The sequence below is a fragment of the Centruroides sculpturatus genome, unplaced genomic scaffold, assembly GCF_000671375.1.
Source record: "Centruroides sculpturatus isolate CEXI.00-Female unplaced genomic scaffold, Cexi_2.0 scaffold1265, whole genome shotgun sequence".
NCBI lineage: Eukaryota > Metazoa > Arthropoda > Arachnida > Scorpiones > Buthidae > Centruroides > Centruroides sculpturatus.
In genome coordinates this window covers 122,143-137,750 of record NW_019385602.1, presented here as the reverse complement: position 1 = coordinate 137,750, position 15,608 = coordinate 122,143, and the positions used below count along the sequence as shown (strand labels likewise).

At 28.0% G+C, this 15,608-nt stretch overlaps 1 protein-coding gene across 1 annotated transcript in view; it reads right to left on the bottom strand.

Annotated features, from left to right (window-relative positions):
- Positions 1–203: 203 nt before the first annotated feature.
- LOC111640495 (T-complex protein 1 subunit gamma-like) overlaps positions 204–15,608 on the bottom strand; it is an 88,857-nt gene continuing 73,452 nt past the window's right edge. Inside the window, exons 14-17 of the mRNA XM_023386496.1 lie at positions 13,973–14,159; positions 13,768–13,908; positions 1,459–1,590; positions 204–1,333 (exon numbers count right to left, since the gene is read on the bottom strand). Coding sequence (XP_023242264.1) covers positions 1,220–1,333; positions 1,459–1,590; positions 13,768–13,908; positions 13,973–14,159 — 574 coding nt within the window. The 3' untranslated portion in view covers positions 204–1,219. The remainder of the gene's footprint in view (positions 1,334–1,458; positions 1,591–13,767; positions 13,909–13,972; positions 14,160–15,608) is intronic.

The window sequence follows — 15,608 nt, the reverse complement described above, 5'->3', positions numbered from 1 at the left end:
TACATGTAAATAATATTCTGATTGTGTTATTTTATGTCGTCCTGCTCTCTATATTCGCATTATTAAGAGGCTGTATGTTAAAACTGGGTTTTTTTTTGGACATACTCGTTAAACAATTATAATGAATTAACACCAGCGTATCTATGCATTCTAGAAAGACATTGACACCGTGCAAATATAAGTTAATACATTTATAATTTGTACTGCAACGTTTAGTTTAAATCACTGCACTCCACGAGTTTGTATCTTGATCGATCGATGTTTATTGTGTAGATGCGCGCTTCGAATATATTTTATAGGAGTGACGACCGTTTAATTTTAACCTATTGAACTCCGTACGTGTTACAATTATACGTCTAAACAAACGAAAGAGAAAGACCAGATAGACAATCAATAAGCATCTGCTTCTTGGTCTGCCAAGACTTGCGTCATAGAACGTCATAAGCCCCCTAAATGATTACGAAAGACAGCTTTGTCGTCTAGGTCAGACTAGACATCTGGTCGATAGTTTTAACATCTGCACGTTGCTCCGTACTCTTTCCTACGTAGGAAAAATCTATATAAAAAAACACAAAAAGTGCATCGTATGACATACGTTAATTACAACGCGCCGGGGAATTTTACTATTAAAACTACGGAGTAAAATTGGAATTAGACGTATACGCGATTGATCATAGGAATAGAACCGCCAACGTTTGATGCTTCCAACCTTGAACTACGTTAACCTCGTTGCTATAGCGACTGCAGCTAGGACGTAGACTCCACGCTAGCATCTACTTTGCTGAATCCGGGATTCGCGGCATTCGGCCTTACATTTTTATGTTGATCAAATAATGTTACGTGTTTACAACCGTTACAGTTACGTCGTTGCCGCTTCCCCGGAAATACAATTTTTCTGCTGAAACGAATCTACTTTTCCTTGCACAAACTCGTATATTTTTCCCATTAACTCGTTCCTTTAAAACGCGTTATTTCGAAGGGGTAAAAACGAAAGAATCTACAATCAAGCGACGTCATTTTCTTCAATCAAATTTATTCCAATCACATTTTATAGAGACGTTAATACAAGAAAATGCGGATGGGTTAAATTAAACCGTTTCTGGAATGCAACAGCTTACAAATAAAATTGGAAAGCCAATTTTTAATAATGAAACCTTGTATAAAAAAAACTTAAGCAGTTTTAGTTTGGTAAATAATTAAAAAAAAAACATTTAAATTCTTAATCCTTCATGGATTCTTCTGTCGGTGCTGCTGCAGCTGGAACATCATCTTTGTCTTTATACTTCTTAGAACCAGACACTATGTCGTCAATTCTTAGTAGCAACACCGCAGTCTGCAGAAGTTAATTGTAATGAAAGAATGAATTAGAAATAAGTTAAATTCTTTAAAACAAAATAGTTTAATTAACAATTATTCAAAATTAAAAATATAGTAGTAATAATAAAGAAAGTTACATACCTCGATAGCAGTTTTGTATGTCTGAAGTTTCACAGCCAAAGGTTCCCATATTCCAAGAGTTGTCATGTCTGCTAATTTACCTGTTTCTCCATTAATACCCCAATTGCTATTACCTGGAGTTGCATGCTTTGCCTAAAAACATATTATGTTATTGAGTTATGTTAAATGCAACAGAATAAAAATATCCTTGGCAAAATGCATAAAAAAAAAAACTAAGCAAGCATGATTAAAAATTCAAAATAAATTTTATAATTGTTTTCTTTTATTTCGTGTAAACAAACTGGAAGATGGCACAATTCGCTCCTTAGAAATCACATCTGGTAAATATCATTACAGAAAGTGATTAGTTATAAGGGTTTATATTATTCTAAAAATCGAAGGAGGATAAATACAAGTCAAATATTTGCAGTCTTTACCAGGTTCTTGGAAATTTCTATTATTAGAAGTGTTTTGAACAAATAAATAAATATTTAACATGTTCCAAAGTTTTGATCTCAATTGGTAAAAAAAAAATCATCAAAATAATTCTATTTATTAATTAATGAAATTAAACAATCGTTATTTGGTCATTAACAAATGTTTAAATAAAGTAAAATATTCAAATCTAATTATCATCATCTTAATAATCTATTTAGAATAGACAGTGGGTGTTTTCCAGTTAAATATAGAAACGAATGTGCTTTTAATTTCCTTTTTTTTTGGGGATAATTCCCTTTATAAGCCAGATGTCGATGTAAAAAAAGAATTAAAAATGTTAAACAAAAACGAATCTAAAAATATATCGGAGCAATGCATTAAATCACACAATTAGCATTTGTGCATTTCTAATGTAAACAAATTAACAATGCCAATGCACAAGTATTCAAAATTTTCTAGGTAATTAGGGCAAAATAACAGATAACCGTTTATTGTGATAAAGTATTTTATCACAGTGTAGAATCATTTAGATTTCATTTGCTTTCAGGAAGGCGTTAATTTAAATTCAGCATCTTTCAGGAATCAGGATATGAGAGTAGGCATCACAGATATAAGATCAAGCGAAAAACAAAAAGAATGATACAATACTTAGGACACACCTACTCTGTCCATTAATTTCAGCATTCTCATATGCATTTCATAAACATATACTATTAAAAAACAGTGGATGATAAAAAAAATTAATTTGGAAGTGAAGTAATGGAAGAAATCAAGTATTTATACGATTGTATTTTTTAGATTAAAAAAATTTAACAAATAAAATTACAAGTTAACATATCAAAAGTGTAAACATTATGGAATTATTTAATTGTATAATATTTCATTAAACATTCATGCTTTTAATGTTAATCAGAAAAATTATATTTAAGTATTAAAATTATTTGCAAGATATTAAATATTTTATCCAAATTATTTCATTAATTTTAGAAAATTGTATGAAACATTTTTTAAAAGATTATCTGAGATTACCCTTCAGTAGAAGATAAGCAGAAATGTTGTGTAGCTACATTAAAGTTATGACAATTTCTAATAATTAAACTTAATGATATAATGTAAACAATTTTTCTCAAAACAGAAGTTTGCAAACTTTAAATATTCTATTGTCTACTAAATTGCAAATTAATCTTTGATATATTCTACTAAATATATATATATAATATGCAGAAAATAACTAGATCTGATTACAGACATAAAAGCAAAAAGAAACCATATTATTCAGAGATAAAGTGATGAAAAGTACAGTACATAATTAAAAAGAGGATAACAAAACTTCCAATATATTTCATTTAATATGAATAATAATTATTCACTTCACTAATTCCAGAAAATTTTAAATTCAGCATAAATAAAAACCTATCAAAACGTTCCAAAGGATTCTCCATAGAAAGCACAACAATGTTAAATTACATTTAGTGCATTTAATTTCATATCATAAAATTTATTTTTTATTCCACACATCTATTTCACTTTAGGTTTAATATAAAAAAGCATAAATATTTTTTTGCTAACATATAAAACAAATATGCTTTTTTTAAATTATAATTTGTCGTGCAATAACATTTAATGTACTTTAAATACAAATTCTACACTTTGATCTGACATAAGATAATTTAGGAAATTTTGAATGAAGGAACTAAAATATTATTAACTTCCTTCATTCAAAATTTCTATATAGTATTCAGAAGTATGCTATAATAATCCTGCTGGTAAATAACATATTCAAATGTTAATTCAAATTCTTGAAACAATGATATAATATTGATATAACTAGACATTTTGGTATATATATATACCAAAATGTCTAGTTATATCAATATTATATCAATATATATATATTTACCATAGAATAATGTAATACATACAAATATGCTATTATGCAAGGAAAACAAAAACAGTACTGTTTAAGTTAAAAACCAATTTTGAAATTTATACTGTTAAATTTAGGATAATAAAATTAAACTTAAAAAAGTCAATAAATATACTCTAAGATTATTTACCTATTACAATTAAAATTATAGAATATAGTAAAAAGCTTAAAGTTTTCAGAAAAGGTACAATCATCTTAGTAACTATGATTTTTTTTTTTAATTTAAAATAATTACAGAGTGAATGCAGTGATTTTTTAGCATTGTGTCTGCTTGAACATCCAGTTCATGCAGGTGCCAACTCCAGTTTACAGTAGTATGAAGTATGTAATCTCCCATTTCTTGAAAGGTTGAAACTTGTCATGAAAGTTAAAATTTTGGTGCATAAATTTCCAATTGTGAATGATCAAATTCCCAAACACTGACATCCATGAACATTGAGGAAGTAGTATACATTAACCACTGAGCAGTGACTGACATATCCGTCAAGGGCAATCGTGTGGCAGTGGTGAAGGACAGATATATCCGCAAAATTGTTCTGTGGATATCGCCAAAAACTGCCGCAAAAAAATTCACATAATAAAGGAATCATTTAACAATAAAAAAAGACTTTTCTTTACTAGACATAACTGTTTACAAAATCTTTTCCTGAAACAGTAATGAAAAAAAAAAAAAAAAAACACGTGGAAAAATACTTTAAAAATTTCCTAGTTTATTCTCCACTATATAGGGATAGCACCACACCTGACTAACCTACTGCTGAAAGGTTAAGAATATTTTATCTGTTATTAATAACTAATAAATCTGGAATTAGGATTTAAACATAAATTGTTCACAATACAAAGACTGACTATTCTATAATAACATTTTAGAGTAAAAAAAAAATGTTGTTTATAATTAAATTGATTTGATATTAAACTTTCAACAATGACAAAGGCAAAATAAAATAATTTAAGTTTCAACAAAATATATTTCCCTGATGCAGACTAGAATGATAAAAAAACTTCCATTTTTATAAATATTAATAAATGAATAAAAAAAATATTAATTCCTTTGCTACATAATTATTTGATCTTTCTTGCTATTTATTACATATTCACAAATATTACATTAGTTCATCACACAATGATTCACTTCTAATTAATAACAGCTCTTCATCTTTATCTTGTTAAGTTTGATTTCACTGTCAGCTTTTTAAAAAAATATTCCAAGGCACAGTTTGATGTAAGAATTTTTTAAATAGTAAAAATGTATGTATGTATGTCATAAAAACGTAACTTTGTCTAAGGCAAATCTAGTGAGATTTTTAACATTTAACAGTAAAAGTATTTATAAATATTTACATGAATTTAGCAGAAACAAAAAGAGAAACAACATTATTATTTATATAGCATGTTTGAAGTAAATAGGTTACAAAAATGTCTTAATAATCTGAAATTTATGTTTGTTTACTATTATTATTATTGAAATAATTACTTTTTGAATATATAATTCATATGCAGATTATTATTTACTAATATAGTTTGTTTAAAAATTTATTCTTTATTTAGCACTATTATAACTGTTGGTCTCAGTCTGTCATATTTTTAGTACATTTAAATTCAAAATAACTAAAAAACCAACCTTCTTGTAATTTTTAAAAATGTTAATAAGAAAGAAAGAAAAAAAAAAATAATAATAATAAATAATGTAGACTAGATGATATTTTAACTGTTACATTTGCAAGTTTTTTCTTATCTTAATTGCAAATTATTGTAAGTAATCATAAACTAAGTTGATAAGGACATTTCATAATAAAAGAAATATTCGTATGTTTTAATGTTCACTAAATCTGCATTACTACATAATTTGATTAAAAAAATGAAATACAATGTCAGTATAAATGGAGTCAACAAACTAAATTAATACAAAAATAATAATAATAAAAAATATTTACACTGTCAAATGATTGTCACCATTTTTCTTTTTCTTGTTTTGGCAAACGAAAGCAAAACAATTCTCTCTTTCACTTTTAAAATAACTAAATGACTAGCAAATTTTACACATTCAATATCAGATATCAATTTTATATAATTTAATGTGTTTATTAATTTATTAATGTCAAATATAATATAAATAAATCACCTACAATTGATTACAATTGAAAGTGTAAAATACAGAATTATTTTTATGATTGTTCTATATACATGCATATACTTGGAGGCATGATTAGACATTCACACTTATGGCTTTAACATTATTATTTTTAAAAAAGCTGTTTACTTTAAAACATGAATTAAAAGAATTTCAAAACTGCAATATTAAGAGATGATAATAGAAGTACTAGCTAATTATTTGCAATGATTTTAAATATTGCTTTCATATATTTTCAAATCAAGAATTGTCTCAAATTTCTTTTTCCCAACTAAAATATAAAAATATTTTTATAGTAAATTAGAAAGTAAAAATATTCTTTCAATATAAAAAAAATAAATTCATTTCATCAAATAAATTTATGAGTGAGATGAAAAATGAGTAAAATATTTCAATAGACAAAAGAAAAGACAACAGCTCTTATATAAAGAAACATCAGTTTCAATATCAATAATCATCTACAAATAAAAAGAGTGATGTTAAATTTATTGTTAAATATGAATAGAATCACCAATTTCAAGTTGATCAATTCTAACTAAACAATTACTTCAGTTTTATTATGAAGAACTGATCTTTGCAGTAAGGTATATTTCAACTAAAATAATGCAAAACCATCTTCCAATACAATGCAAGGAACATCCAAAAACAAACTCTGAATATTCTCCAAATATTGCTTTATCAATTTTTGCTTATTCTCTAGGGCATTTCCTTTATGGAAATAATTGTGAAAATCAAGACTGTGAAAAAAAATTGATACAAAGAATATTTTGTTTCTTACCAGTTTTCTTCTAAAAATAAGGATTCCAAAATTTAAAAGAAAAATGAAGATAAATTGTAAATAAAAGTAAATTATGTATATTACAATAAAATTATTTGACTTAGAATAAGCTCCAATTTTATAATTTATATAAAAACAATATTTATAACAATTTTGTGTATCATATTTATTCAGATCTAAGATGCACCTTAATTTCTAAGTGCTCACTATGTATTTTTTAAAAAGACAACTCAGGACAAATTTATGACAAACTGATTCTGTTGACATAAATTTGTTAGGTATTTATTGCAAGTAAGTTATGTATCATTGCCTTCCATGGTATTGTAATTAGAAACCTCTTTACTCATGTTACACTCTTTTGATGTTCCGAAGTATTGGTTTTAGTTGTTATATAGTTATATATATGTAGGTTTAGTGTACTAAAACTACAAATATACAATAACTAAAACCATTCACATCTACATTAAAAAGCATACTCAATGCTTTTTAAGTATCAAAAATGCAACATTACTTGAAACAGTGTTTTACAAGTTTTCCTGGAAATTTCATTCAAGTATTTATGATGTTACTGTAATAGACTAAAGAGATTGAGCAAAGTTGACTCCTTAAATATTTTCTATTACTAATAATCATCTAATAAAATTATTAAATTAGTGACAGAAAAATAAAACACTTGACACTACAGGTTGCTAATTATGGCATATTACATCAAATCTAAGACATTCATTTTCAGAGATACTAAAACCTAAAAATCTAAGCAATCATCTGGGATTAATTGAGGTGAAACATGAATTACATAGAATTTCATTTTGCATAATATCTAATGACACGCAATCTCACATAAAACAAGACCACACTGTAACTTCTAATAAAAAAAAAATGCTATTTTTCAGTTTAATTAAGTTATATACTTTTTTGTATTATAAATTATTGAACAAGTAATAATCATATATAACATATATATTTTTTGGATAGTGTTATGCTTGTTTTCATAAAAAAACTAATATAATTAAAAATTATTCAACTTACAGAATTTTTTATTTTTCTATGCTACATATATCAGTGAATTTTCCTTAAGTAATCAGATTCAAACAAAGCGTAACTTGTCAAAATTTTTTTCTTTATAACCAGTAATTTTGTTATAAAATAATTTCAATTTCAAATAATACAGAGACCATTATTTATGAAAATCATTTATAAAGGTCAAACAACATATTAGAAGTATTAATAAACAAATACTCCAAATATATTAATACATCTAATGATGTATATTTGGACTATTCTGTTCATCAAAGAGGGGAGAAAACATTCTGAATAGAAATAAATATACAATTTATGTGTATTTTTAATTTGTGATTTACTGTAGTTTTAATTTATTTATTAATAAATGTCTTAGATACTTTAATATTATCCTCTCTTTACATGCACACACACAAACACAATATGTGCTATTATTAAACTAACGCTAATTTTTCAGCATCAAATTAAAATAACTGGTGCAGGAGAAGAAATGAAAAAACATTTTTTTACTAAAAACAATCTAGCAACAAGTTGCACAACTTTCCTGGCTATTATGAAATTTTAGTTTAAAAAAAGCTTTATACTATTAATTATAATAATAAATAAAATTGTGTGGGGTCTCATAGTTATGAGATTTTGTTATAAATTTTTTAAAATATTTTTAATTATTATAAAATGATAAAAAGCTTAATTTTGAGGGTAAAGGTGAGTTTTACAAAAACTCATAAATGATAATAACAAGCAAAATCTTCACTAAGTCTGATCTCCTTTGAGATATGATACATGACTTTGTCTATCTTCTCACTCCTCAACCTTTAACCACCAAAACTTAATGGCATCAATGTCCTCATACACAAGCTCCCAGGCCAAATTTCATTTCTTAATCTTCATCCCATCCATATTAAATGAAATAGATGCCAACACACACATTCCCAGAATATTTTTGGGATTCAGGTGGTCTCAAAATGTGGATCTGAAAAAACTGAGGATAAAATTTGACACAATTCCAATACTTTCCCTTGTTATATACACAAAGTGGAGAAAGAAAAATATACAAGCTTCACCAAACTAAAATTTCTTTTATTGCAACATTTTTCATAAAGACTATGTCAGCTCCTAATAATTTGCTTCGTTAAAGCTAGGTTCACATTGGCATATGAACTGCTATAAATGAACAAACAAAACAAACTCTAATTGTTGTTTGCATAGTACCATGTGGCACAAACTAAGAATGTGACTGGTCAAAAAGATTATAACCAAAGTCGTACAGTGAATGTCATGCCAATAGCTTTACTAAGAGAGAAACTTTTACACCTGTCCTGTGTTGTTCCCGTGTATTTTCGTGTTGACCTCATTTGACCCGACCCATTGACCCCAAATATACTCGTTTTTGCATCAGAACATTTTTGATACTAGATGTCGCTATGCATCATAATTTTTATATTAAAACAAACTTTCAAAATATAATTTTTTTTTGTTTTCATATTTTTCAATATATTTATTTTGTTTGTGCAAAATAAAAGAATAATTTTTAACGATACAGTAACCATAATTATTATTTAAAAAAACTTTTTTTTGTTAGACTTAACATCGACAAAAATTTAACATCGCAGCCACACGCAATGGAGAAAAATTTCGACATATAAGTTAAAGAACATTTTATTTGCTGCAAGCGCTTTATCTGTGTATTATGACACATGCGCATAGTTGTTACACGTACTTCAATTTAAAACTTTAAGATTTCTTGTTCTAAATGTAGTTATGTTCTAAACTGTTATTGCCATTCCTTTTTTTCAATTAAAAAACCTGTTTGGAAAGTTTTGTCCAATTCTGTTTCTGCCTGAGGACGACACCAATTACTGCCTCGAAAGCACTTGCATCAAATAAAACATTCTTTAAACGTCTTTAATTAATGCCTTTTTGTAAAAGTCTCTCTCTTAACTTAAGCCATGCTCACACCATGCAATTTCCAGCCATGCAGCCAACTGCAAGTGTGACGGCTATTCTCATTAACTAGTAAACCCCTTCGAAAACCAGCGTGACTGCAACCACAACTAGAAATAAAAAGTTTGTTCTACTTGCGCCGATTGCAAATGTGCATCTAATCAGCAAATGTCTATTTTCCATGTCATATGGTGGCAACATTGAAAATACTGTACTTAGAAAATAATGGCAGAAAGCAAGGTGATGGATAGTTTAACAGAATCAAGATTAATCAAGCTAATTCAGTCTCACAAATGCCTGTGGGATTTTAATTCTTTGTTTTATCGAAGAAAGGATAAAAGAGCACAGACATGGTATAAGATAAGTGAAAGTCTCAGCATTGATTATAAGTACCACTTTTAGATTTCTGGATATAAAATGTTGATTGTTTTTAGTATAGCTAAACTCATGAAAGAAGTCTAAAACAAGCTACTGTAATTTTATTGATTTATTATAGTATCATGCGTTTCTGAGTTGCAACACCAGTGAACAATGTGTGACCATGAGAATACGCACTTGTTGCTGTTGCAGTTTCCTGCGCAGTTGGAAATCGCATGGTGTGACCACAGCTTTAGTCAAAAAGATTAGTTCACATTCTTCAATTCTAAAAAGTTTTCCTCAAACCTAAAGGGTGTTTTTAAGAGATCAAGGAAATTTTACTTGTTGTTATTACAATTGATATTTCATACAGATTGATATTTAGATAGATAGATTGATTCTTAACAATTGATAATTCTTATAGATTAATTTAAACCTTACATAATTGGTTTAGAAATATAATACACTACTGTTAATCAACTAGTGATACTGTATTGCCACATATCCTCAATAATAATAATAATAATAATTATAATAACAACAATTATTATTATATAACTTTTCCTGCTGTCTGATGATTGGATAAACAAATTCTAGATGTGAAAGTTGGTTGAACAAACCGAAGTTTGACAGAAGCTGAGATATCTTCAACCCCTGATAACTAGTTTCAAGAGGACAAGCTGGCAGTTCTTATCCACTTCCTAATGGTTCATATGCCAATGTAAACCTGGCATTACCCAAATCTGAAATATAAACTTTTAAGTCCTCTCTGTTGCAGCAACATAAATTCTAACTTACCAAATTTTGTCAATCTTCAAATTTGGACATGCATCATCTAGCAAAATTGATATATTTAATTTGTTAAAGAAAACTTATCCACCACAGACAAATTTTGTCAATGTTATATTTAAAATATAATGATTTTGAGTTTTGATTCACTTCACACACATGAAAATCAATTACTTGTGATGCTTTTGGCTTAGGTTAAAATTAAATCAAATACAGTAGAGCTTCGATTGTTTTAAGAAAAATTTAATGATGATTGCAATAGAAATGTTTATTTCACCAATAAGAAAGCGTTTGTATAGGAACTGGAAATGTAAAGTACAGACAAGATATTATATTATGAAAACAACTTTTTCATTCATTATAAATACAGTAGAGCCTCAATTATCCGACCCCCGATTAACCGTCACCTCAGTTAACCGACCATCCTAGTTGGCAAATTTTAAATGTCCGCTAGTGATGTGGCACTACAATATTTGGCTATGTCTTGGCTACTTTAATATTATTTTTATGTGTTTTAACTGGCAACACTCATTCGACCACGAAAGGGAGCCAGTATTTAAACGAGGCTTAATTTTCTAATTTTTAACGATACAATAGCGACGATTATTATTTNATATAAATTGAATGATTAAGAAATTGTTTTAAGAAAAATTTAATGATGATTGCAATAGAAATGTTTATTTCACCAATAAGAAAGCGTTTGTATAGGAACTGGAAATGTAAAGTACAGACAAGATATTATATTATGAAAACAACTTTTTCATTCATTATAAATACAGTAGAGCCTCAATTATCCGACCCCCGATTAACCGTCACCTCAGTTAACCGACCATCCTAGTTGGCAAATTTTAAATGTCCGCTAGTGATGTGGCACTACAATATTTGGCTATGTCTTGGCTACTTTAATATTATTTTTATGTGTTTTAACTGGCAACACTCATTCGACCACGAAAGGGAGCCAGTATTTAAACGAGGCTTAATTTTCTAATTTTTAACGATACAATAGCGACGATTATTATTTAAAAAATTTTTTGTTAGTCTTAACATCGATGAAAATTCAACGCGAAGTAGGTTAATAGCGATATACTAATATACTAATTACATGGGATATAATAATATACTACACTAATAATGGATTTTTTCATACTTTTCGGTTATCCGACCAACCCCAGTCCCTAATTGAGTTGGATAATTGAGGCTCTACTGTACTACTGTGATCAATAACTATCAAAAATGATTCTTTTAAACTGTGTGCATGCAAGAGGGTGCTGTTGTCATTTAGTACAACTTTCACTGACATCTAGCAGCAATCTATATGTCATTTGCCTACTTTCATTTGCAAATAAATGCTTGTTTTGTGTGTAAAGAATTTTTTCCTGGCAATTTTTTAAATGTTGAGTGTAATTGGGCATAATTGAGTGTAATTTAAGTGTACTAAATTTTGTTTTCAGAACAGAATTACTACTACAAAAACATCAAAAATGTTGCAAAAAGTTTTTGGTGGCAACAGTCTACAAAAATAGTAGTAGTGTTACAAGATGTTCAAGGAAGGCAGAGAATGCATTGAACATGAACCATGCTCTGGTAGACCATCCACTTCAACTGATGAACAACATGCACTCAAGTCGGAGATTTGGTGCTGAATGATCATCATTTAACAATTAGGCACATCACTGAATATGGGTCCAGTATCATTCAGATCTTGTCAAGCAATTTCAAAAGATCATCTGGGCTTGTGGCATGTCACTAAAAACATTGAATTTTTCTAACAGTGTGTTCAAGTGGTAGAGGAATGCTTTCTCAAGGCAAATTGTTCTTAAACATAGTATTACAAGTGATGAAACATGGATTTACTTTTAACACCAAAACAATTAAGTGAATGGCACTCAAAAAGGTGAAGCAAGACCAAAAAGACCACATTAAAGTCAATCAAAAATCAAGGTCATGTTGACTGTTTTCTTCAATTGTCATGGTTTCATGCATCATAAATTCCTTTCAACTAGCCAAACTGTCAACAAAGAATAATTATTTGAGTGTTTTTTGATGTTTGCATGAATCAATTCATAAAAAATGACCTGATTTGTGGCAAGAAAACTCATGGATTTTGCACCAAAATAATGTATCTGTTCACAATGCTTGTTTTTCATAAATTTTTGACCAATAATTCAACAAATACAGTTCCACAAATTCTGTATTCACCCAATATGACACTGTGTGACTTTTTTCTGTTTCCTCAATTAAAATTTCCACTTCATGGTCCCTGTTTTGAGTCAACTTATGCCATAAAAGAAAATTCACTGCAAGTCCTGAAGAGGTTTCACAAAATGACTTTAAAGATTGTTTCAAAGATTGGAAAACATGTTAGCATAAGTGCATTGCAGTGGAAGAGGATACTTTGAAGAAAATGAAATAAATTTTGATGTTTGCTGAACCACTTTTTGATCACAAGGGACCCAACACTTTTTGATCACAAGGGACAAACTTCAACTTTGTATGTGACTCTGATACCTCTGATGTTAAAAAACATAATAAAACAATGCTATAAAAATGAATCTAATATATAATGTTTTTCAATTAATTCTAACTGAAAAAAGTGAAATTGAAAATCTCATAATAAATATTTAAAAAAACTATAAAAGTGTTTGTTTTTTATATATAGCTAAAAAATCTTTCATGAAATAAATTAGAGTTCATGTAAATCTCCAAAAATATAAATAAGAAAAATTTTTTTCAACTTCAAGAATATATTTTAGTGATTTTAAAAGACAATTAAAACATTTCTATCTGAGAATTACTATTATGTAAATAAAAGAAATATGCATATAACATTTTTATATTTTATAATAATATTTGAAAATGTAATAAACAGTCTTATTTAGTTCAAACAAAATATACTTCATTATTGTCTATGAATTAATTTTTTTTTACAAGTTGTTTGGTACTTACACGAAGAGCAGTTAAGGTTCGAATTGTGTGTCCACCACAATTTTGAATAAGAGTACGAGGTATTACTTCTAATGCTCTTGCTACTGCTTGATAGGGCCACTGTTGAACACTAGTAATTGTTTTAGCTTTCTCTTTCAAAATCTGAAAGATAATTAGTTTAAATATAAACAGCAAAAAATGCCACCATAATAAATCATTTATGTACCTGAGCCACACTCATTTCAACTGCACCACCACCAGGAACCAGGTAAGGATCCAACATCACATTTCGAGTTACACACATAGCATCCTGAATATTTCGCTCTACTTCATTCAGAACATCTTTGCTGGCACCCCTGAGAACAATTGTACATGCTTTTGGATCTTTGCATTCTGTTATAAAGCAGAAATACCTGAAATAAATTAAAAATTTATTATATTGTTTAGAAATTTTTAAAAATGAAAAATTAATTTATAATTTCATAGATTAATCTCTTGAACTTTAAAATAACAACAGTATATTATCAAGCTTAGAAATGTTATTACCAATTCAAGAAAAAGAATATATTTCTATTCTTATAAACTATAAATCATTATGTGATCTCTTTTAATATTGTATAAAATTTTTCTGTTATAAACTAATTTATCTTTATGTAATGTTGCATTTACAGAGATAATGATGGTTAAAATCTAATTTATCTCATTTCAGTGTTCTCCCGATAAAAATTTTAAGTAGATCAACCTGAAATATTAGTTGGATGCTACTGAAAATTTTCTTACAATTTTCAGTTAACAACAAAAATTTCATACTCCACAACTTGATAGATTATTAGTCTGAATTCTAATTACCTTAAAATAAATAAATAAAATTAAAAATATTTTTCAGCACACCAGAAGAAATATTAATATAAAAACTGGTCAAATGATCAGCTACAATCAAATTGAAGAAAATATTATAACTTATAATAATTAAAGGACATAAAGCTTTTACAATATTTTTTCTCTTTTATCAATATAGCTACCAATTTGGCTATTAATAAAGACTTATTGCATCACAATCAAAAAGATGACAAGATTAGAACTTCTTTATTCTTTTAATTAACCTCTCTTTAGCTGGAGCAGAAGTCTATTATTTCAAAAAATCCAATGTCCTGTGTTCCATTAAAACAAAATTATTGTGTTTGTATATATATTTCAATATATTCACTATTAATTAAAGTCCAAAATTAAAACTGGATTTTATTACTATTAATTACTTCTTCACAATTTCAATGAATAGTCAAATGAGAAGCATTTCATATAACTAACTTATATATAATAAGAAAAAATTTTTTATTTTCAAATATTAAAATTCAAACACATTCAGGAACACTTTTGGAATAAAAACTGATCAAAATAAAATAAATATTTAAAATGAAAATATACCTACGTCTATAAATATCAACAACTCATAGCCCGAGTAGTAAATACATCACCAAACGATCGCCTAAATATCGGGCTATAATACGGCTAATTAAATGATTGGAATAAAGTAATTTGACACTAGAGGTAGACGTTAGGCGCCATCTCTTAAGTAAATTAATAATTAAATAAATAAATCAATAAATAAATTTAGAATCTTCTGGAATAAAAGAACTGGCCCGGGGCGGGACTCGAACCCGCAGCCTCCGCTTGCCGTGCGGCGCGCTTACCAGTTACGCTACCCAGACCCTCGAGCTAGTCTTCGCTTCCAGAAGTATATTAGATTTAGATATAACCTTACTTGGTTAAATACATCACTGACTGGGGACGACTCCTTCGCCCACGGCCATAGCGGCACTCAGCCAGCTAACGCAACACCCGGCGAGGTATATATATATATA